This window comes from Gopherus flavomarginatus, chromosome 7, assembly GCF_025201925.1.
Source record: "Gopherus flavomarginatus isolate rGopFla2 chromosome 7, rGopFla2.mat.asm, whole genome shotgun sequence".
Taxonomy (NCBI): domain Eukaryota; kingdom Metazoa; phylum Chordata; order Testudines; family Testudinidae; genus Gopherus; species Gopherus flavomarginatus.
In genome coordinates this window covers 63,769,690-63,794,013 of record NC_066623.1, presented here as the reverse complement: position 1 = coordinate 63,794,013, position 24,324 = coordinate 63,769,690, and the positions used below count along the sequence as shown (strand labels likewise).

The following is a 24,324-nucleotide window of genomic DNA, read 5'->3' as shown; positions in this document are numbered from 1 at the left end:
AGTATACAATTAGACCAGACAGATTAGATAGATCCTGCCCTATATTATATTTCAATACACCATATCAAAAGACTACATTATATTTTTGCTATAGAAGGATACTTCTTTGTAGCAGAACAAAGGTGAAGAGCCACTCTGTCAGAGACCTCATCCTCAGCAAAATTCCAGAGCCTCTTTTTACCTATAGACTTTTCTACTGAAAAAACTAGCTGAAGAAGGAAAAAAATGTTATGGGATTTTTCTTCGTAGCAGAAACAAAAATTAAAACAAGTAGTTACAATTACTGAAAACAGCCCTGTATTTCAGTTTTAAAGCAAAACAGCATGTCATTTTCACTAAGGGTCAGTTTCTCAGCTGTATAACACTTTGTAATAGAACCAAAACTTGAATATTTGCAAATGCACAGGCTGCAAATATACAAACTAAAACTGATGGAAAGATCTGTGCAAACCCCTGGGAACGGTCATTGCCACTCTGATGCCTGCATCCATTTTCCAAGGACTTTATGGCTTTTAATTATAATCTAACATGAAATCTGAGTCTGAAGATAGAATGATCTGAGACAAGCCAATTTTCAGATAGTACAGGAACTAAAAATACGTGGGTTTAGTTAGATTGGTGCAGCCGTTAAATGTCTGAAACATCACATATGAAAGACTCAAGCGCTGGAGATGATGTAATGAAAATATCTAATGTGCAGACTTTACATTGAACAGCAGCTTTCTGTACATGCTACAGTATAAGGCAAAACAACCACTATCACACAAATCTTCAAAACAAAACAACCTACTGACTCAATTCATTTTGCACTTTAAAAAAAAAACCCTTCATGGACTTGCTCATGCCCCGCTCATAGACCTGGTTTCTTTCTTCACCTTCCTCTTCTCTCAGTTCCTCAATACAATCTGACTGCCTTCTGTCATAGTATAATTCCCAAATCTGGACCTTAGCATCCAGGATATGGGTACTAGCATAAAGTCCTCTAAGCTTAATTACCAGCTTAGATTCTGTAGCGCTGCCACTAATCAGGAATTTTTAGGACCTGATACCCTCTGGTCCCCCCAAAACCTTCCCAGGGGACCCCAAGACCCAGGTTCCTTGAGTCTCACAACAAAGGGAAATAAACCATTTCCTCCCACCTCTTTACCTCCTCCCAGATCTTTCCTGCCTGGGTACACTAGGAGATACCGTGAATCAATTCCTTGAAACACAACACAGAGAGATCAAGTTTCTATCTCCCCCTCACCCAGAGGCAATACAGATTGAAGCTGCGTGAATCTAACACAAAGAGGAAATTTACCTTTCCCTCCTCCCCACCAATTCCCTGGTATATACAGACTCAATTCCCTAGAGCCTTAACTGGGGGAAAAAAATCAAACAGGTCTTAAAAGCAAAACTTTTAATAAAAAAGAAAGAAAAAAAGTAAAAGGTTTATCTCTGCACTTTAGATGGTAAAAAGTTACAGGGTCTTTCAACTTATAAACAATAGAAAGAAACTTTCTCCAGTAGAACCACAATTTAAGCTACTTCCAGCAAGTACACAGATGTAAATGAAAAAAAACAAATTAAAAGACTATGACTGCCTTTTCTTACTTACAATTCTGAATAGATAAGAGACTGTAGCAGGGAGATTGGCAGAAACCTGGTTGCACCTCTAGCCCCATCCAGGACCCAGAGAGAACAAAGCCAAACCCAAAACCCACAAACAAAGGCTTCCCTCCACGAGATTTGAAAGTATTTTGTCTCCTGATTGGTCCTCTGGTCAGGTGTTTGCAGGTCACTGTTTGTTAACCCTTTATAGGTGAAAGAGACATTAACCCTTAGCTATCTAATCTTCAAAACAAAACAAACAAACAATCTACTGACTCAATTCATTTTGCACTTTTAAAAAAACACCCTTCATGGACTTGCTCATGCCCCGCTCATAGACCTGGTTTCTTTCTTCACCTTCCTCTTCTCTCAGTTCCTCAATACAATCTGACTGCCTTCCCTGCAGCTTCTGATATTTGCAACAGCTTTCTCATATCTCTCCATCTCACCAACACTCTCTTCAGACCACACCTGAAAACTCAGAGTCTCATTTGCCTCCACATTTCCAGTTCCCGCTTCAACCATTTAACTCGGTCAGATAATTTGGAAGACAGTTGGTATGAAAAAGACAATACATTAAACAAAGTTATATAAACAATAACAGATGAAAAATCACTTAAATTTTGTCCTTTGCCACATCTTGGGAAGTTATCTACAGAAGTATCTGTCCTGATATTGAGTAACATTCATAATGCTACCACTGATATATAGGTTACTATAGGGGAGACTGGTAGCAGTGCCAAATATAAAAGCTGCCCCACACTTTCCATTATAAGAGCTTCTTTTCAGTTGCTTATAGATTTGTCAAACTTTAATCACTGGGACTGAAATTTTATATGCCAGGTGTCTGCCTCAGGCTGTTTTTTTTGCCTAAATGGTTACAGATGTTTCCAAGAATAATGTTGTAGAAATACATATTGTTTTGCCCATGTTGAAAAATTCAGGCAACCTTTTACAGCAAACCATTTATCTGGGATATTTTTGGTTTCCGTTTCAGTGAATCCAATTAATAAATATAGCTAAGACCGCAGTGATAGAAAATTACTCTGCTACACAAATTAAAAAAATCCAGTTCCTTCCTGTGGACATTATCTATGCACTTACCTTGCGCAAAGCATTTTGGATGTCTTTTGCCAACTCTGGAGCTGCAACAATAAATACACCAAGAACTAGTAGTCCTCCTGGGAGCATTCTAGACAACTTACAAAATAAACAGAAAATCACATTATTAATTACTATTATGATTATAAAGTTCTATAAACTATATCACTTGGTTTACTATGGACTTTTTTTTTAAAGGTATCAGAACCCAGATGTAGAATAAACTGCAAGACTAAAATTAGCAAGGCTATTTCTCACCGTCACATTCCCTTAATTTAAAAATACTCTATTTTTCCATTTTATTATCATATATTTCATGCAAGTTTTGTGCCCAAAAACTACAGGGCCACTTGCTTTGCAGAAAAGACGTAAATATACTACTTTTAATATTGGCTGTAGTAGTGTAAGTTTTGATCAATTAACAAAATCAGTGCCATCAAAGGGCTCTTGAGAAGACTCTTTTATGCATAAAATTAGGATCTGAAGTTAAGAAGAATTTCACACTTATTTCTTACATTAACTGTACATCTTCTGAAAGTGGTTTACCTGACTAGCATGTCCTGTTACCCATTCTTCATCAATGTCAGCCAATTTTGGATGATAATTTTTGTTTCTTTCATTTTGCTCTTCTCTTAGAGGTGTTCGAATAGCCAGAATCACATAATCTCTTTGTGGGGAACACTTTGGGGAGAACAAACAAAAAAAAAAAACAAACGACTGAGGTTGGTATTTATTTATAAAGATAATCATAGTGTAATATATAGCACCTTTTGAGTTGCTGTGTAGTTCATCTCTATAATATCCCAGATTGAGGGTTTTTTTAAAATCACACATGGAAATATTTTTTCTCCCTTGTCCTTAACTCTTAAAGTAGAAAAAGTAAGTCTAATAGATGTTCGGCTTTTTTTTTTTTAAATTCTTTTTGAAATAGATTTGGTTTTGGGGGTTACTCTCCCCACAAACAAAAACAGGCCCTTGCAGTACTTACAACCCAAGCACTGCAGTACTGTGCTAGTGCAGGAGAACCTGTAAGTGAAATTTACTAGATTGAAAGTGAAACTTAAGTCTGTTTTCATTAACATTTTCCAAACCTAGAGAAGTGTAAAAAAAAAAAAGTCCACAGTGTAAGTAGTGCTATGTGTTTGGTTTTTTTAAACTCTTCATTTTTAAAACCTAAAGAGTAACTGGTGATAGTAAAAAGTTGTAGAAATAAGTAATATTACTTGAGAAGCAACATGTCATGTAATTAAAGACTATTATGCTCAGTGTATCATTTTAAAAGTCTCAAAGCTCTAGTTTTCTCATCTTTCAACACCTCACCTATTTACCTGCAAGGCTATTCAAAAAACACAGTTCACACAAAAAATTGTGTAATGGGATGTGAATACCCTTGCTCACCCAGATACTCTACTTGTGCTCTGTGGGTACATCTACACTGCAATCATGGGGTGTGACTGCAACTCGTGTGGACATACCCGAGCTTTAATCTAGCTAGCTCAGATACCAGAGCAGTGAAGCCATAGCAGTATGGATAATTACTAGAGTGGCTAGCCTGCGCTAAAGCCTGTGCTGTCACAGTTTCACTGCTCTGGTACCTGAGCTAGCTAGATTAAAACTCAGGTATGTCCACACGAGTTGCAATCAAAGCCCATGATACGGATATAGACATATCCTAAAACTACTATACCATTTCCCCACAAACTTCAAGAGATAAAATAAGGTCATCTTTGGCCAGAAATCAAGTACTATAAATTTCAGAGAGATCGGAGTAAGTGAGAATAGAGGCTTAGGCCTGGTCTACACTACGAGGTTAGGTCAAATTTAGCCACGTTAGGTCAATTTTATAAGCAATGTGGCTACACAACCAACCCTGTTCCACCGACCTAAAGGGCTCTTAAAATTGACTGCTGTACTCCTCCCCAACGAGGGGAGTAGCGCTAAAAATCGACCTTCCTGGGTCAAATTTGGGGTAGTGCAGACACAGCGCTGTGCAATTTGATGGTATTGGCTTTCAGAAGCAATTCCAGAGTGCTGCAATGTGACCACTCTGGACAGCATTTTCAACTCCAATGCACTAGCCAGGTACACAGGAAAAGCCCCGGGAACTTTTGAATTTCATTTCATTGCTCAGCATGGTGAGCTCAGCAGCACAGGTTACCATGCAGTCCCAGAATCGCAAACGAGCTCCAGCATGGAGCAAACAGGAGACACTGGATCTGACTGCTGTATGGGGAGAAGAATCTGTGCAGACAGAGCTCCGAACCAGCAGAAGAAATGCTGATATATATATGCCAAAATCACACAGGACATGGTGGAGAGAGGCTACACCAGGGACACATAGCAATGCCGTGTGAAAGTTAAGGAGCTCAGGCAAGCCTACTACAAGACAAAAGGAGGCAAATGGTCGCTCCGGGTCAGAGCCCCAGACATGCTGCTTCTATGACCAGCTGCATACCATTCGGAGGAGCGGGGGGAGAACACCTGAAAGGGGGGAGTCTCACGCAACATGATGGAGGATTTTGTGGAGGTGGAGGAGGAGGAGGAGGAGAATGCCCAGCAGGCAAGCATAGAATTCGTTCTCCCCAGCAGCGAGGACCTTTCCATCACTCTGGAGCCAATAACTTCCCAGAGTGAATTGTTCCCAGACCCTGAAGGCAGAAAAGGCACCTCTGGTGAGTGCATATTTGTAACTACATTGCAGGGGTTAAAAGCAATTGTGTTTAATGTCTGATTTGCCTTGAAGAATTGGGATGCATTCGCAGCCAGTACAGCTACTGGAAAAGTCTGTTAACATGTCTGAGGATGGAGCAGGAATCCTCCGGGGACATCTCCATGAAGCTCTCCTGGAGGTACTCTGAAAGCTTTTGCAGAAGGTTTCTGGGGAGGGCTGCCTTATTTCATCCTCCACAGTAGGACACTTTACCACGCCAAGCCACTAACAAGTAGTCTGGAAGCATTGCAGCACAAAGCATGGCAGCGAATGGTCCTGGGTTTTGGTCGCATTCATGCAACATTCGGTCTTTATCTTTCTGTGTCAGCCTCAAGAGAGTGATATTCATGGTCACCTGGTTGAAATAGGGGAATTTTTGTAAGGGAACAGTAAAAGGACCCCTTTCATGCTGGGCTGTTTGCACTTGGCTAAAAGAGATCATCCTGGAGAATAGCCACGCAGTGCAGGGAGGGGTGAGCTGCACATACACCCCAAAACCACAGCCCCTCCTTTTAAACGGCAAACCTAACCAGCATTGCTTGCTATGGAAAAAGAGGAAGCTGCAGTTTGAAATCATTCCCACATGTTACGAAGGCAGAAGACGCCAAACCCACATACCCTTTGGCTTACCATGGCTGCCTGGAAACTGAATTCTGTTGCCCAGCTGTGTGTGAGATGTGTCACCACACAGGCAGGCGCTCAATATAAAAGGCAAAATGCGACCGTGTACCTAAAACACGTGCTGTTTGATGTGAATTGCTTGATTCACTGTGAAAGTCTCCCTTTTGTTCTCAGAAATTTATCTTCTTAAATTTTACTCCCTTTTTATCCCTCATGCAAGTGCAAAAGTTTCTGTGCTCCCTGCATCAACTCCGTCCCTGAGGTTATCGCAGATTAGAAGGTGGAAAAAATGTATGCGTGGTGACATTTTTAGAGCTCATGCAGTCCTCCCGCACTGATAGAGCACAGCTGAATGCATGGAAGCATTCGGTGGCAGAGACCAGGAAAGCACTAAGTGAGCATGATTGGAATATGCAGGAGGAGATGCTGAAGCTAATGGGGGAGCAAACGGACATGATCAGGTGTCTGGTGGAGCTGCAGGAAAGGCAACCAGAGCACAGACCTCTGCTGCATCTATTGTATAACCGCCTGCCCTCCTCGCCAAGTTCCATATCCTCCTCACCCAGACACTCAAGAATGGGGGTGGGGGTGGGGAAGGTTTCGGACACCCGGCCGCTCAACTCCAGAAGATGGCTCAAGCAACAGAAGGCTGTCATTCAAACAGCTTTGATTTGTAGCGTGGCTACAGTAAGCAATGTGGTCTTGTCCTTCCCTCCTCCTCCACCCCATCCAGGCTACCCTGTCAGTGATTCTCCCCCTCCCATGTACCCAAAACTACTCACGACAATGTTTTTGCTCCATTGGGCACTGGGAGCTTAACCCAGAGTGCCAATGGGCAGTGGGGACTGTGGGATAGCTACCCACAGTGCAAAACTCCATGAATCGATGCTAGCAACAGTATTGAGGATGCATTCCGCCAACTTACTGCACTTAGTGGGGACATACACAATCAACTGTATAAAATTGCTTTCTAAAGATTGACTTCTATAAAAAAATCGACCTAATTTTGCGGTGCAGACATACCCTCAAATTATACCTGATTATTCAAATTTAACAATGGCAGTTGCTGCATCTCTCAGCATAATATACACAATGACCTGCAAATTTGATGCAGTCTATCCTTCACATAAGTCTGTAATGAAGATTTATGTATAGTATGTTTGACAGTTATCAGTTTTATTGCTGAATCCTCTGCAGTATATGAACTTCAAGTGGAACTGAAATGGATACAGATTGGAACACTTTTCCTAAAGGTGAGCAGACATTCTGGGTCCTTAAAAGCACTACTGTAAAGATTGTAAAGCATTAGGACATCAGAACAACCAGAAGCTAGCAAAGAACACAACTTTGAGGGCTGCAATTTTTTTTAAGAGGATTCTTATTTGTTCCATGAAGAAAATGACCACCACCACTGACCCAAGATCCAGGAAGAAGAAATAATCTACAGCATATAACACAAACAGAAGCTAATAATTGCATTGCAATGGCAGCTAGAGCAGTGGTTTCCAAACTGCGGTTCATGACCCAGTACTGGGTTGTGGAATGTAAGGCACTGGGTAGCAGCGGCTCTGCTCAGCACCACCGACCTGGCCATTAAAGGTCCCATAGGCGGTGCTGCCTGGATAAGGCAGGCTAGTCTCTACCTGTTCTGACACCGCGCTGCGTCCCGGAAGCAGCCAGTAGCAGGGCCGGCTCCTAAGCGGGGAGGTCACAGGGCTCCATGCACTGTCCCTGTCCTGAGCACAGTGCCTCCGCCTAAGAGCTGGACCTGCTGCTGGCCACTTCTGGGGTGCAAAGCAGTCTGCTGTGCCAGGACAGGCAGGAAGCCTGCCTTAGCACCCCCACTGCACAGCTGACCAGGAGCCGCCCGAGGTAAGCCCGTGCCCTAACCCACTGCCCCAGCCCTGAGCCCCACCAAACCCAGAGCTCCTTCCTCACCCCAAACTCCTCATCCCTGGCCCCAGCCCAGAGCCCTCACCCCCGACCGCAGGCCAACCCTCAGCACCCCCCCCAAACCTGAAGCCCCCTCCACCCCAAAGCACCCCCTCAAAACCCTCATCCCCAGCCCAGAGCCCTGACACCCTCCCATGCCCCAGCCCTGAGTTCCCCCCAAACCTGGAGCCCCCTTCTACATCAAACCCCTCATCCCCAGCCCAGAGCCTGCCCCCCAGCCCACAGCCCTGACCCCCTCCTGCACCCCAACCCTCTGCACAAGCCCAGAGTGCCCTCCTACACCCTGAGCCCCTCATTCCCGCAGCCCTCACCCCCGACCTTTGCCCCAGTCCTGAGCCTCTCCCACAGCCCAAATCTCTCATCACAGTTCTGTTGGGTCATGGGCATCAACAGTTGTCTTCAACTGGGTCACCAGAAAAAAAGTTTGAAAACCACTGAGCTAGAAGATACAGTCAGAGACAAACGCTCCATTGTGCTAGACCAGAGGTCGGCAACCTTTCAGAAGTAGTGTGCTGAGTCTTCATTTATTCACTTTAATTTAAGGTTTCATGTGCTAGTAATACATTTTAACTTTTTTAGAAGGAATCTCTCTATATGTCTATATTTTATGTAACTAAACTACTGTCATATGTAAAGTTAACCAGGTTTTTAAAATGTTTAAGAAGCATCATTTAAAATTAAATTAAAATGCTGACCTTACGCTGCCGGCCTGCTCAGCCTGCTGCCAGCCTGGGACACCTAGGCCCGCAGCGGGCTGAGCGGGGCCTGAGGCCGGGACCCTGGCTGGCAAGGGGCTGGCAGCCAGAACCCCAGAACAGGAGCGAGCTGAGTGGGACTGGTGGCCAGGACCCAGACCGGCAGCGGGTTGAGCAGCTCAGCCCGCTGCCGCTCAGCCCACTGCCAATCTGGGGTTCCATCCGCCGACTCCTACCAGCCAGGGTCCCGGCTGCCAGCTCCGTTCAGCCCGCTGCCGGTCTGGGGTCCCAGCCCTGCCCACACAGAGTGGATACCAACCTTCTCCCTGGTTTTAGCCCATTCTCTTCCTCTCTCTCTCTGCACTAAGCGGAAGGTGAGAGTGCACTGAGCAAAGGGCTGAGGGTGAAGGAGCAGGTTGGAGCTTGGGGTGTAGGGTCTGGCCAGGAGCTAGAATGAGGGAGGGGGCTCAGGGGTGGGGCAGGAGGTTTGAGTGTGGAGTGCTTACCTGGGCAGCTCTCATTCGATGTGAGGAGTGCAGGTGGGAATGTAGGGGGGGGTGTGTGCAGGAGCTTCTGTTTGGTGCTGAGGGTGGGGGTGGGGATGGGGATGTGGGGGGTGCAAGAGTCAGGGCATGGGGTGTGGGGGGGCTGGGTATATACAGGGGGTGCAGGAATCAGGGCAGATGGCTGGGTGTGTGTGTGAAGGGGCTGCAGGAGTCAGGGCATGGAGTGTGGGGGACTGGGTATGTGTGGGGGGTGCCGGAGTCAGAGCTGGGGTCATGGGAGGTGCAGAGGTCAGGGTAGAGGCCTGGGGGCTACAGGGCTCAGGGCTGTGTGTGTGGGAGGGATTCAGGAGTCATGCCCTGAGCGGCTCACGGCAGGGGCTGGAGGGGATATGCCCTGATTCCACCCTCCTTCCCCAAGACCCCGTCCCCACCTCTTCTCCAGAGCAGCGAGCACGCTGCGCCTTTGGTTCTGGCTCTGCTTCTTCCTCTCCTGGGCCACCAACTGTTCGGCTGCAGGAACCCAGCACACTGGTGGAGGCACAGAAGAGCAGGCTGGGCTGGGTAGTATTTTTAATGGTACGCTGCTACCTGCCGAGGTCCTGGTCGTTGGCCCCACCCAGCCTGGGTTCAGCAGTGGGCTGAGCAGGGCCGGTGGCCAGGACCTTGGCAGACAGCAGCGTGCCATTAAAAATCAGCTCCCATCCCATCTTTGGCACACATGCCATAGGTTGCCGACCCCTGTGCTAGACTATACATACACTTATCATTATTATTATTATTTTTTAAAAAAGGGGCAGCCTCAACCCAAAGAATTTGCATTTGAAACATATGATGACACAACGGGAAGAGAAAAGAAAATAAACAGGAGGACAAGGTAATTGTCAAACAGATAGTTAATGGTTAATGCCTCTTTTACCTGTAAAGGGTTAAGAAGTTCACCTAGCCTAGCTGACACCTGACCGGAGGAACCAATGGAGGGATAAGATGTTTCAAAAGGAAGGAGGGAAGTTTCCTTTGTTTTAGAGTCAGTTTCCGTTTTGACCAGAGTGGGAAAGCTCCAGAAATCAGCCTCTTATCAAGTAGTGAGTATTAGTAAAAGGGAATAAATAGGTTTATGTTTATTTTCTTTGTAACTTGTCTTGGGCATTAGAGAATAATCAAATTGGGTAATTTTTGTGTAACTAAGTTTTTGTCCAGGGGAACATCCTCTGTGTTTTGAATCTGTTGTCTGTGAGATCATCTTGTATGTTATCTCCCAGAGGGTTTTCTTTTACCTTTCTTTTCTTTAATTAAAAACCTTTTTTAACACCCTGATTGATTTTTCCTTGTTTTTAGATCCAATGGGATTGGATCTGGACTCACCAGGAATTGGTGGAGTCTCTCAAGGCTACCCAGGGAGGGAAAGGTTTTGGGGGGGAGACAGAGTTTCCCAAATGACTCAAACTATTTGGGTGGTGGCAGACAGACCGGATCTAAGTTAGTAATTCAGTTTAGAGGTTCACATGCAGGTCCCCACATCTGTACTCTAAAGTCCAGAGTCGAGGGTGAAACCTAGGACAGTAACAATGAAAAAATAACAGATTAGTAGTTTTGGGCAGGGCAAATGTGGGAGAAATTAAAATGGTAACGTATTTTATGTTAATTATTCACAAATATATACATATAAGCAGACACTTTTTAAAACAGTCACTTTAAAAAGTCATTGTCAAATAACTCCAGTGTGTTCTAGATCCCTCAAAATATTAATGACAGGACATATTTTCAGTGGCAGTTCAAAGACCGGTAACATTTGCTCTCTGTCATTCTATTACAACTGGTTTCCCACTGACAGCAAAACGTGAAAGAAAATAAAGGAACAGAAATGTGAGATAAAAAGACAAAAGGTTGCTGCTATCACCTTCAGTCTCATTTCCACTTTATGGTTTAATACCTGAAGATATAGTCTCATTTCAACACAAGCATGCAACTCCTACCAATACCCCAGACTACTTGGAAACACAAGTTCGAAACACAGCAGAGTTAGCTGAGCCCTTCATCTTTTTGGAGGTGCATAAATGTAGTTCCATGCCATTTACTGTATCTTTCAGACAAGATTTCAAAAACCAAGTCTCTAAGTGTTCCACGGGTACCATGGCAGCTTTTATAAGAGTATGGTTTTGCCCTGATGTCCTTTGTCAAAATATCCCCTTCCTGTCTCATACAAGTTCAACATTAAGCTTACGAGTTTGATCCTACACCATTAAAGTCAATGAGAGCAGGATCAAGTCCATAGCTTGATATCGATGTGGGATGCAAAATTGCTCAAGTCACTAACACAGGTTCTTTACTCTAGCGGCTACATAAAGAAGTGTTATTACAAACCCTATATGAACATAATGTTAATCTGAGTTACACATCCACAACACAGAAGCCTATTCATTTTCATATAGACTTAAACACTTACCTGCCCTATCAACAGGCCAGTGACACAAGCCTTTGGTTTGGTGCTGAATTCTGAAAGATACTGTCCAACAGCTTCTTCCACAAAATAGCTTCTGCCCATTACCGCGAGCTTAGTCTAATTTCCATCTATAAAAAGAGAATATTATTATTCTACTGCTTCAGGTACTTAATCTGAGGACATAAGGCATAGTATGTTAAGTGTACAGAAATAAAAAGTGTTGGAAAAACACTCTGAATGTGTTAGTATGACAGTGACCATTAACAAAGTTACAATGAGCTTTATACCTGTAATCACTTCACTGAAGTTCTAAAAGTCTCTTTATGGCACAGGAAAATGTATTCGTTTATTCTTAACATACTTGTATGAAAAAGAGGTATTTTAAATATGGTAACAAATGAAATTGACATATCAAATCAAATATCTTAATTTAAAATCTAGGAAAAAATCATTTACAAGTGATCTATGAAACAACCTCCAACTCTTACTGTTTTAGGAGTAGTTCACTTCCTCTTGCTCACTCACACATTCACAATTCTCACACGGTCAGACCACTATTGCTAACTTATAATTAAAATAGCAGCAAACACCTGCAGCCTAGAAAAATGGAAGAACAGTCCTGCTCAGTTACATTCTACAATATTTGTACTTTGCAAACATTCTTATTTCCCTTCTTCAGACATAACTTATTTTTTAAGTCACTGTGAAGTCTGTCAAACGAGCCAGTTTTACACCTTCCATTTGCAGCTTAAAAAAAAAAAAATCCTTGAAGGCAAAATGTAGGATCTGGACATATGGGAAGAACTCAGGGGATTTTTCTCGCTTTCCCCGTCCCGCCATGCTCACGTACCTCAATCAATTTGACTCGCTCCTTCCAAAGGCACTAACTAAAAAGTTCAGATCTACACTACAGAGCTGAGGGGCGACGTTCTAGCTCCCAAGGACTAGGAGTACAAGGTGCAAGCAGATGAGGGGGGGGGGTACAACAGGATCCACCTCTCTTGACTGAACCACAGCCAGAGGCGCCAGCTAGTGCCACAGAGGGGAAACATTTCCCACCATTCCCTCCCGCAATTCGACCTCCCCCTCCCTCAGCTAGGTCAGACACCCACCGCCCTTCAGACACATTTTCCTCTGCCCCAGCCAGGACAGATTCCTATGTCCAGGGGCCGGGCCCCCTCGGCTGAGCCAGCCTCCCCACTCCTCTACCCACCGCCACAGCCGCCTCACCTGCTTACTGGGCAGCGGCACCAGCTCTCTAACAGCTCCCCCAACGCCCAGCACAGGTGCGTCCCACCCGTCACATCACCAGGCTAAGCCTCTGCTCCCGTCTCAACGCGTGAACTCTCGAAGCGTAGGTTGATGACGTAGCCGAATCACTGAGCCCAACCGGAGACAAACCTAATCGCTGGAGAATGGGCGCCGGTCATTACTGCCAAGCATGGTCCGCCATCTTGTGTGTGGCGGACGTAACAGCGCCTCTTCCTTGCTGCTCCAGCTTTACTGCTAACCATCAAAGTTGCCTCTTTGTGACGTCTGACAAAGTGGGTATTCGCCCATGAAATCTCATGCTCCAATACATCGGTTGGTCTATAAGATGCCGCAAAACTCTTTGTTGCTTTCTACAGCTCCAGACTAACAGGCTGCCCCTCTGAGCTCACCGGGTCTAATCAGACAGGCTGGGGCGCAGTGCCTCACTCAACATGGCGGACAGGACGCTACCGCCGGAAGTTTTCGCACAGGAGTTCTGCTTCCGGTGGAGGTTTAACACTACGTTTCCCATGGCTCCCGCTGGAGGACGCCTAATGCGCATGCTCTATGCGAGCCGGAGGGTGATGCTGGCGCGCTGTTTCCCTTCTCCGCGGGGCGGCAGAGAGCGGTAGGAGAGGCTCCCTCCCAAAATGGCTGCGGTGCTGCAGCAGGTCCTGGAGCGGGCCGAGCTGGCCAAGCTTCCCAAGCCGGTGCAGGTGAAGCTGGAGCGCTTCCTGGCCGATCAGCAGAGCGAGATCGATGGGCTCCGAGCCAGGCACGAGCGCTTTAAGGTGGACAGCGGTGAGTGGCGGGGCGGGCGAGCAGAGCATGGGGCGGGGGGAAGGGGCTGGGAGTGAGGGGGGGATATTTATACGGTGCTGTCCCTGCTGGGCTGCTCCTGCTGCAGGGTCCGGACCTGAGTCTGCTGCCGTGCGCGTGGCCGGGGCCCTCATCGGTGTCACGGGCCGGGGCGAGGGCAGGCGGCCTTCCCGCGGCGCTGGGCGCAGGGTGCTGCCCCGCAGCGAGGTTCACCACCACTGAGTACCGGAGGGACCGAGTCTCGAGTTGCGCCTGTTTGGCGGGAGGTGGACTACAGGGGACACTGGCTAATCGTCGTCACAGAGCCCGAGCCAAGAAGCCAAGGGACAGTGCTGGAGGCAATGCTGTGTGGAGGTCTCATGTTGCTGATATGGGGTTATAAAATATTCCCCACGGCTTTTACATCTGTAAAACTGCAGTGGCTGAATATGATGCATTTGTTCTGTGAGGAAGATTCCTTGAATTTTTACACTCTTGTTTTCCACTCAAGCTCTGGGTCGCAGTGTTTGTAAACCACAGCAGGAGTCCGTTCTTAGTGTGTTATTACTTTACATTAAAACTCTTAAAAATAATTTAAAGTCAAGGGGGGTGTACGTCCTGCTGAGTGAGATTCTTTACCTGCTCCCCAAGTTAGCCAGATGCTTGAGGAAGAGCATCAGAGGTTTGTTTGATCTACGCTGCAAAAAAGCACCTGCTGTAGTGAGTCTGCAGGCCTATGGCAGGAAAAATAACCATGCAGATATTCCCATTTGGAGTCTGAGCCCTAGGAATGGGGAGGGTTTCAAAGCCTGAGCTCTAGTGGGAACGTATACACGACTATTTTTAATGCTGTAGTACAAGCCTGGGTCTGTAGACCCAGGCTCTGAGACTCACTGCTGTGTTTTGTTTTCCTAGTTGTTTTTTGCAGTCTAGACATACTCTGAGTGGGCCCAATCTAGCAACACTTCCAATAAACTCAATGTTTGAGGCTTGAACCTTTCCAGATAATCTGCCAATGCTTGAAGCAAGGCTTTTAAAGGGTGGACTGGAGATGATTCTTGTAACACTTTTGTTTCCTGAGGACTGTAATACTAATCCGGGTATTGGGCTATCTGGTGGTCCCATATGGCATTTAACTCTTACTATCTTAGAGACTGTGATGATATAATCTTATCTTATTGCCCTGGGCCCACTCAGGAAGGCATCATATCTTAGTGGCTAGAACAGACAACTGGGACCTGGATTTAATATCTGGTTCTGTGACTGGGTAACTTTGGGCAAGATACCTCCCTTCCCTGTGACTCAGTTTCCTTGTTTGTAAAATGATATTAATGATTCTGATCTTTGTAGAGCAATTAGAAATCTGACAATGAAAAGTGCTGTCTAAGAGCCAAGTATTATTAGGTATTGAAGAGAGGGGCAGGAGCATTGTTTAATAATTGAGCATAGGTGAAACAGTGGGTAGAATCAGGAGTTCATTTCTCAGCTCGGCCACAGATTTCCTCTGTAAACTTGCCCGTAAACTCTCTATCCCTCAGTTTTGCAATCTTATAATAGGGATAATATTCCTGCCCTATAGTGGTATTTCTGAATATAAATCATTACTGGTTGAAAATGTTTTGTGATACTTTATTGGAAGACTATAGAAGTATTATTTATTATCATTTTTATAAACCATTTTACTCAAGTAAAACTTTTAATCTTCCAAGTATTTATAGTGGAATTTCAGTTTAAGTAGGCTAGTGGTTGTCTGTAAACTTTGAGATTCTCATATACAAGCTTGTGCTACATCATTATTTGAAACTGATGTAGTTTAGACTGAGAAAGGTTTATAGTACATATTAAGCAAAGAGCACTTATCTAAAAGTCCACTAATCTTTCTTGCTGTTATTCCAAGAAAATAGTAGATCACCAGAAATATTATCTCAGATATTTACAAAGCGTTCTGGAACACTACAGGTCTGTCTCATCTTACGCTGGGGTTCCATTCCGCGGTTAGCGCGTAAAGCGAAAACCGCATATAGTCAAAATTGCATTGAGTTGAATGGCAGACAGAATCGCCCACACTACAGAAACAGTTTTTAAATTTATTTTTCTCTCTTTTTTTTTTTTTGCCAACCGCGTAAAGCTGAAATCGCGCATGTTAAATGCGCGTAAGATGCGACAGACCTGTATAGAAAATCTGAAGTGTGACTTTTATTTCAGTTATAAAGCAATAACCTTTACATATCAGTGTTACTTCTGGTTGTGATATCTTCAAAGTCCATAGTGATGTACCCATACAAAAACGTTCTTGACCAGAAATCATTGTTGTTAACAGTTTCCCAAGTTAAGATTTTAAGGGTGAATTTACACACAGTTTTACCTTGATTTAATTTTATTGGTTTAGAAATAAGCTATATTGGCGTAAGTATAATTGACCACACTAAGGAATTTCACTAATTTAGCTATATGTTGCTAAACTAATATAGTGAAATCAATCCAAAAACTGGAGTAGACCAGATTTTAGGACAGTGGTGACCAACCTGTCCATCGATCGCGATCTCCAGACCACTAACAGTCTGGTGGTGCAGCAGGGCTCAGGCAGGCACGCTGCCTGCCCGCCCGCCCTGGCCCCATGCCACTCTTGGAAGCAGCTCGCTGCTAGCACGTCTCTGTGGCCCCTGAGGGGAAGGTTGTGGGGTGAGAAGATGGCTCCGCGTGCTACCCCAGCACTGTCCCTGCAGCTGCCATTGGCTGGGAAGCAGGAGCAGCACTTGTGGGCGTGGGCAGGGCACAGGGACCCTCCCCTGCACCAGGGGCTGCAAAGATGTACCAGCAGCCAGACACTTCCAGGAGCAGTGTGGTGAGCCTGTAGTAAGTGCCTCCCAGCCGGAGCCTGCACGCACTCCTGCACCCCACCAAACTCCCTCTGAGAGCCTGCCCCCCCACCCTCTCCTGCACCCCAACATGTTGGCCCAACCTGGAGCCACTTCCTGCATCCAAACTCCCTCCCAGAGTTTCAGCCCTTACCCCTTCCTGCACCCCAATCCTCTGCACCAGCGCAGAGCCTCCTCTTGCACCAAACTCTCTTCCAGAGGTTGCACCCCTGACTCCTGCACCCAAACTCCCTGCCCCGGCTCAGCCAATGCACGCCCCACTGATTTGTGACAATCCCTGAAAGATTTTTGATCTATAAACCACAAATGACACTAATAAAAAGTAAAACCCATTAAATGTCCAGTGGTTTTTATGAGATTAGGTGCAGTGTGACCATATGACCCCTGCACCCAAACTCCCTCCCAGAGCTTTCACCTCTCACTCCTGCATCCCAACACCTTGCCCCAGGTTCGGCCCGGAGCCCCCTCCCACACTCTGAACCCCTCGGACCCAGGTCAGAGCCTGCACTGCCTTCTGCACCCCAGCCTTGTGAAAGTGAGTAAGGGTGGGGTAGAGCAAGTAACGGGGGCGGGGGGAATGGAATGAGTAGGGCAGGGCCTTGGGGAGGGATCAGGGTAGATCCTGTGTTGATCTTAAATTCAAAAAGTGATCTTGTGCGTAAGAAGGTTGGAGACCACTGCTTTAGGGCAATGCACTTGGAGAAATGTAAAACAGATCTGACCATAGTAACAAAATTATTTAAACAGTGCTTAACAGTAGGTAGCAATGTAGCACTTGGCTTAAAAAAATACTTTTTCTTCAGGATCTACTGAAAGAGCATTGTTTATAGTTGCATTTTCTGCTAGATATGGTTCTCTAATAAAAGCTGATTGTGAAGTAGTGTTAATATAATGTGGTGTTCTGCAGAACAACAGTATTTTGAAGTGGAAAAGCGTCTGGCTCAAAGTCAAGAGAGACTTGTAAACGAGACACAGGAATGTCAGACTCTCCGTCAGGAGCTAAACAAACTTAGTAAGTATAACTACACGTTAATTAGTAGATTGGAAAGTTATTTTTGCTTATAATAATTAAATCTTTTGAACTTATTTTGAAATGCTTAAAAATCTAAATAAGAAAGAAAAATCTGTCAACCAAACTTCTTTCATTTCATAGAACAGGGGTAGGCAACCTATGACACACATACCAAAGGCTGCACGCGAGCTGATTTTCAGTGACACTCACGCTGCTCGGGTCCTGGCCACTGGTCTGGGGGCTCTGTATTTTTATTTAATTTTAAATGAAGTTTCTTAAACTTTTTAAAAACCTTATTAACTAAACTATTGTCGTATGTAAAGTAATATATTATGGATTTATAGAAAGAGACCTCCTAAAAGCGTTAAAATGTATTATTGGCACACAAAACTTTAAATTAGAGTGAATAAATGAAGACTCGGCACAACACTTCTGAAAGGTTGCCAACCCCTGTCAAAGAAAGTAATTGATATTTTTGGTTCAAGTCCCTGCTTTCTACAGACTTTCAGTCTGTTTTACTGGAGTAAACATCTGATTCATATTCTACTCAAGGAACTAAGGGTTACATTCTACAAACCGATTTCTGCAATGCCCACATATGCCCATAAGGGTCAGGTTGCAGGATCATGCCTGAGACTGATTTGTCAGTGGCTTCTCTGATATTCCTTCCTCTGAGTATTGTTTTCAGAAAGCAGATGAGTAGGAATAAAACTACTTTTGTTTTTAATTACAAGAGTGCCAATTTGGTCAATGATTTATTTGTATGTTGGATTTTTAATTTGGGGGAAATTTTTCTCTTCTCAGTTTTGTATTATTCTAAAGCCGGAACATGAATTTTACCAACTGGATATAACTAATGCATGTGTTCTGTTAATACCAAAACGTTTCCTTAATTTTCCCTCCTTGTTCCTCTCCTCCAACAGATGAGCAGTTGAAATCATTGCATGAGAAAAACAAAGAACTTGAAGCGGCTCATGATCGCAATGTAACCATACAGGTATAGGAATCACTGAGTTTGCAAATGTAGCAACAGATAGTTGAAACCCTTTAGAATTTAGGGTGCATGTTTTGTTTAGAGTCTTGACAATCAAAAGCTAGATATGATCCATTCTTCAGGTGGATAGCTTGGTGCAAATAATGTGTTGTGTATGCAGGAAAGTTGTGCTCTTCAAGTCCCAGTGCAAGCTCCAGGGCGGACACTCTTATTTCTGATTAAGAGTTACTTATTTTAGCATAGCTTAAAAGTGTTCCCAAACAAATTAAATTAAACCTCAGAAGTCTTACTTTAACTGAAACAAAAGTTTCTGCACAGGGGTTTACAGCAGTTTAACAAAATTGGTTTCAAATTGATATTCTTGGTTCAATCAGTGCAACTGTCTTGTGTAGACCAGCCCATGGTATTGATGACTTTCTTCACAATTTCTTTTTCCCCACTCTGGTCCTTTGATTAGTCTGTAGCTAATAGCGTGTGGTCTAATTTGTTCACCAAATAAAACCAATTCAGAGAACTAATGTTGTGACTGGAGTACCTTTTGTTGATACCGCAGTTCTGGTTCTAGGCTTTATCCTTAGGCACATCCAGAACAAGTTTTATTTGAGAGTTTGGAAACCCATAAGGACTCCAGCTGTCTCTATGCTTACTGGAGTCCAGAGGAAATCTGTCTGTCTTGCACCTGTGAGGAAATCTCTCTAGCAGTTGAGTAGCAAAAGTAGGAGTAAAAAAAATCACTGTTCAATAAACAGTTCTCCTAGAGTGGCTGATAAGTCTGTTTTTTTTTTTTTTCTTTTCTTGAACATGTACCCCTTTTAGCATACTCTCAGATTACATTTAAAGGTAAAGAAGGTGATATCCTCTACCATCTCAGACTGAGATTACATTTCATAAATTATTCCAGGGCATAGGATGAAACCTCCAAGAAAATTTAAGGTTGTTGCAAGAAGTTATGTTGATTCTTCCCTCTGTGTCAGAACTGAACAGATGCTCAGCACAGTAATGGAAATCAAAGGGGGACACAAGATTCCAGTTTGTTTGTTTCAGTAACTGACTTGCTTGAGCAATTCCTGTGTACACCTTCCTGTGTACTAATAGTAGGATTGCTTTCACACATTCATTAGAAATGGTTAGGATGATAACCTCTGCTTACTATCATACAGGGAAAATGCCGTAGTAAGTTTAAGAATGACCATGACTCTTAACGTAAAACTGATTTTTTTTTTTTAATTGAAGAGTCAGCTTACTAGAGCAAAAGAAGAATTGGAAGGTGAAAAGAGAGATTTGGTTCGAACGAGTGAGAGACGCTCTCAAGAAATTGAACACTTAAATGGTATGACCAGTAAATACGCTTAAACTGTAACTGAGTTTACACCTGCTTTGTGAGTCAGACTTAAACGTAAACTCAATAATGGTTAATTATCCGAATTTGTATGGGTAACTCCTATTAATAGATCAGTAAAGAACAGGAGTCAGATTGGTAGACGAAAGTGGTGGGGGAAATGTCAAGTCAGGGGAAAAGCCCAATAGCATGCTAGGTGATATTTAATTGTGCAGAGACACATATTGGCAATTGCTAACAGTCTTCTCATAAACTGTTAGCCTTCATTTCTAAGGTACTAAATCTGGTGTATTTATAATAACTGATACTGTTTTGGATGTTTAGCATCTTACATTGTCTCTGATTTTTCTAGAGGATGTTAAACGTCTAAATGAAAAACTTACGGAAGCAAACTCAGCAAAAGTGGAGCTACAATTAAAACTGGATGAGCTTCAAACATCAGATGTCTCTGTGAAGGTAAGCAGTGTTTTACATGGGTTACCCTTGTCACTAGTGAGCGTTCCACTAAAAAGACATCAATTATGTAGGTATCAGTAAGAAGATAACTACATGTGGTATAAAATGGGTCTTCTTTCAAAGGATGCAGGCAAACATCTTTGTCACAACAAGAAAATGTCATTTGTAACCTTCCAATAAGATTAAACTGTTGAATTGTTTTCTGTAATTCATGCAGACTGGTCTTACTCTAGGCTGCCAATATCCGTGAAATCAACTTTCTAGACTTCATTCCTGGTTGTAGTGATAACGCTGTAGTGCAGGGGTCTCAAACACGTGGCCCGTGGAGTTATTAGCCACGGCCTGCCAAGCGCCCCCCCCAAGTTGTGACCAACAAGCTCTCCTCCCCCACTGCCCCCTCCACCCCAGTATTCCACGTTCCCCCTCTACCTACCTCCAGGCACTTGCTGCTGCCAAACAGCTGTTTGGCGGCACTTAGCGCTTTACAGGAGAGAGGGAGGAGGAGGAGTGGGGAGCCGCGCACTCAGGGTAGGAGGTGGCAAAAAGGGGATGCGCGGGCGGGGATTTGGGGAAGGCTTTGGAATAGGGGCAGGGAGGGGGTGGAGTTGGGGTGGGGACTTTAGGGGCGGGGCCTCATGGAAGGGGTGGAGTGGGGGCGGGGACAGCGGGGCGGGGATGTCATTGATGCGGCCTTTGGGCCAATGTACTAGTCCTCATATGGCCCTCCTTGTTGTTCGAGTTTGAGACCCCTGCTCTAGTAGCTGATCCAACGCGTATTCATTTTCTCAAGGAAACAGCCCTACAGAATTCTAAATTAACTTCCAAAGGCAGTGCTCGGAAGTTTGACCTTGGTCAAATGACCTTAGTCATTTATCTTGCTAATATATATTCCTTGCTCATCCCATCAATTAACTTTCTGAGCTTAATGTTAGAAGGTCCCTTATCTTTTATTTGTACCAGACTAGAGTCCTCATAACATACATCCAGTTTTTTTATTTCATGTGAAACTGGAACACTCAGTTCAACAGTGAGCCATGTCAAAATATTATCTGTTGGCATTTCACATTGCTTCTCTTTAGTAGTTCAAAGTCATATTAATTTACACTTGTGCAGCACTACATTGGCATCTGTATCAGTTGCTTTCCAGGAGATTTGTAGGGCAGCCATATGGAGTTCCCTAGATATTTCTGGAAAATGTTATTCTTTGTATATCCCTAGCTAACACAATATAGCTTTTTGTTCCATTCTAGTAGTTCGAACACTTACAGAGGTTTGAATATGCTACTACTTGCAAGTAAATAGACTTGGTCTTTTAGCTCAGACGGTTGTGCTTCTAGGTCAAGAGGTCCCTGGTTCAGTCCCCAGGGACCTATTACACATGGATTCAGCCAAATAGCATGAATCTGTATTTGGCTTACTGAAGTTATGAAACCTGAGTGTATTCCTCACTCTTCCTCAGGATCATTTTGTCCTTGAGTGTTTCTGTTTGAGGCAAGAAGCCTTCATATAGTCAAACAAGTAAGCAAACTATTGTTTTGTTACGATTATAGTATTGGCACACCGACCCTTTTGATACTTTGAGGCTTATATGTGGTGTTTAACCTAGTCTCTCCTTAGACATATTCATCAAGTTTTTAAGTCTACAGAAGTGGGGATCTGTGTTAGCACTCTATTTTAATTTTCTTTTTCCACATCTGTAATTCCTGTTTTTTAAAGGCTGGGTCATATTTTTCTGTGTTTGTGTCAAGCATAGCCCAATGGGTCTCCAACGCTAATCATGGCCTTTGGCCCCTACTGAAACTTAAATGGTAAATAATATCCTTACATGATGTTGGACACATTTTTTTGCCTTTAATGTGCTTTCTACCTTGTACCTGACACTGATACCTCAGCAGGGGAAGGTTTATGCTACCGATTGAAGAGACAGGTTTAACAGTCTTAGAATTCCAATGCTAGAGTCGTTATTTTCATTTGTAAAATGATAGCAAGGATCCAGGAGTAGGCATATGTCACAGCTGAATTGTTTCCTGAAGCTTGAAGACAGGAAAAAGGCATTCTAACTTGGTGAGGCTTATGGATGCATGGCTATGCATGGGTTGGTTTCATCATTAACTCAAAACCTGAGCTAGCCACTGACACACACACATGCAATTTGTGAAGAAGTTTTGCATAGAAAGTAGTCTTGTTACGAGTGCTGATTTATTTAGTTTTATCATGCTGTCTTTCACAATTTTATTTTTAGTATCGTGAGAAAAGGTTGGAGCAAGAAAAGGAATTATTACAGAATCAGAACACGTGGCTGCACACCGAGTTGAAAGCCAAAACAGATGAACTCTTGCTTATTTCCAGGGAAAAGGGAAATGAAATCCTTGAGCTTAAATGTAGTCTGGAGAACAAGAAAGAAGAGGTAAAATAGTAAATAATACAGATATTTTTTCTAAGTAATTTTTAAAAAGAAAACAAAATTTAGTGAAGATGTGATAACAATTATCTAGAGTCTACACCCCTTGACTACTTGAGTGAGGAATTTTTATAGCACTGACACTCTTTGCTATGGATTGAATTTCATGTAAAGGGACAAATTTTTATGTGTGTTCTTGAAGTTTTGGGTGATATGTTTTAAGGCAGGGAATTGTGCTCTTTTTCCATTATGTGCTTTAATCACTTATAGTTTGCAGGGAATGAATATATTGGTATGGACATCTAAAGTAAGGTAGAGCAATTGAAGATTATTTTTGTAAGATTAGTGACGATAAATTAGAAGTAGCTGAAAGTACAAGGTGTAATACAACAGTGCTAGTGAAAAAGTAACAGGGAGTTTTGCAAGGGAGTTCTCCAGGTGAAGAAGGATCAAATACAGCACGCTTGGGGTAAGTGGCTGTCTGTAGTGTGTGTTTGTGTTTGGGGGTTACTTGCTGTGTGCTGAGCTTGTGTTTGTCTGTCTGTTTGGTTGGTTGTTTGAAGGACCGTATACTGTGGCTGGCAGTTGGAAGCTGTGAATTTCAAAATAAGGTTTGAAAGCTAGAAACCTCTGTTAATTGTCTGAGCCTTAGTCAGGGGGCTGGGCTATCAAGAAGGCCAGGGCTTTATAAAGCAGTGCGCAAGTGACCAGGGACCGCTAACAAGGAGTTTCACAAGGGAGTTCTCCAGGTGAAGGAGAGCAAATACAGCACCGTTGGGATAAGTGGCTGTCTGTAGTGTGTGTTTGTGTTTGTAAGTTACCTGCTATGTGCTGAGCTTGTGTTTGTCTGTCTGGTTGGTTGGTTGTTTGAAGGACCGTGTGATGTGTTTGGCAGTTGGAAGCTGTGAGCTTCAAAGTAAGGTTTGAAAGCTAGAAGCCTCTGTTAATTGTCTGAGCCCTAGTCAGTGGGCAGGGCTATCAAGAAGGCCATGGCTTTAAAAAGCAGTGCGCAAGCGACCAGGGAGCTTTGTGACCAGGGGCTGCTAACAGGGAGTTTCACAGGGGAGTGGGAAGGGGGCAAGGTTCACTTGCTGTTCTTTAAAACCTGTAAACTAAACTATATTAAAAACTCGTTGATTTAAACAAAACCCTTTCATTAACTAGGTAGCTGCAGAAGACAATGCAGAAGCCCAGCGGCACAGTGGGGGCTATCCAGTTTATTGCGCTGAGTACAGCATGTGTGATTACCTGCCCTGTGGGTGGGTGGCATATGTGTGCATTCCGTGCAAGGAGCTCCTGGCCCTCAGAGACCACATATGGGCTTTGGAGGCCAGGGTGTCGGAACTGGAGGGGCTAAGGAAGGCAGAGAGATATGTTGATGAGGCTTTCAGGGACACTGTAGAATTGTCCCACCTCCAGTCAGACAGCCCCTGCGCTGTTGAGGAGGATGAAAGGCAGAGGGAAGCAGAGCAGTCAAAGGGAGCAGAGGGAAACCTTCCTATAGTTGGGACCTTCCTTCCAGATGGTGTATGGGTATCCTCTCGCACTAAGGTTACTTCTCTGAGGGAGAGAACTCCA

The 24,324-nt window shown here is 44.0% G+C and overlaps 2 protein-coding genes across 12 annotated transcripts in view; one reads left to right on the top strand and one right to left on the bottom strand.

Moving 5' to 3' along the window:
* The window catches only part of ODR4 (odr-4 GPCR localization factor homolog), a 40,067-nt gene extending 27,067 nt beyond the window's left edge, over positions 1-13,000 (bottom strand). For 6 of the 8 annotated variants that reach the window (XR_007775379.1, XM_050961451.1, XM_050961454.1 and 3 more), the window contains exons 1-5: positions 12,847-13,000; positions 11,620-11,744; positions 3,238-3,372; positions 2,695-2,790; positions 103-209 (exon numbers count right to left, since the gene is read on the bottom strand). Coding sequence is in view for 7 of the 8 variants with exons in the window: in XM_050961451.1 (XP_050817408.1) it covers positions 103-209; positions 2,695-2,790; positions 3,238-3,372; positions 11,620-11,718 (437 nt within the window). In the remaining variant the exon portion in view is untranslated. Of the gene's footprint in view, positions 1-102; positions 210-2,694; positions 2,791-3,237; positions 3,373-5,071; positions 7,031-11,619; positions 11,745-12,846 lie in introns of those variants that run through there. The other 2 variants (XM_050961452.1, XM_050961457.1) reach the window with 2 other exon arrangements.
* Positions 13,001-13,440: 440 nt separating this feature from the next.
* The window catches only part of TPR (translocated promoter region, nuclear basket protein), a 73,654-nt gene continuing 62,770 nt past the window's right edge, over positions 13,441-24,324 (top strand). For all 4 annotated transcript variants that reach the window (XM_050961353.1, XM_050961351.1, XM_050961350.1 and 1 more), the window contains exons 1-6: positions 13,441-13,668; positions 17,452-17,556; positions 18,480-18,553; positions 19,784-19,880; positions 20,242-20,345; positions 22,588-22,752. In XM_050961353.1, the coding sequence (XP_050817310.1) occupies positions 13,518-13,668; positions 17,452-17,556; positions 18,480-18,553; positions 19,784-19,880; positions 20,242-20,345; positions 22,588-22,752 (696 nt within the window). In that variant the 5' untranslated portion in view covers positions 13,441-13,517. The remainder of the gene's footprint in view (positions 13,669-17,451; positions 17,557-18,479; positions 18,554-19,783; positions 19,881-20,241; positions 20,346-22,587; positions 22,753-24,324) is intronic.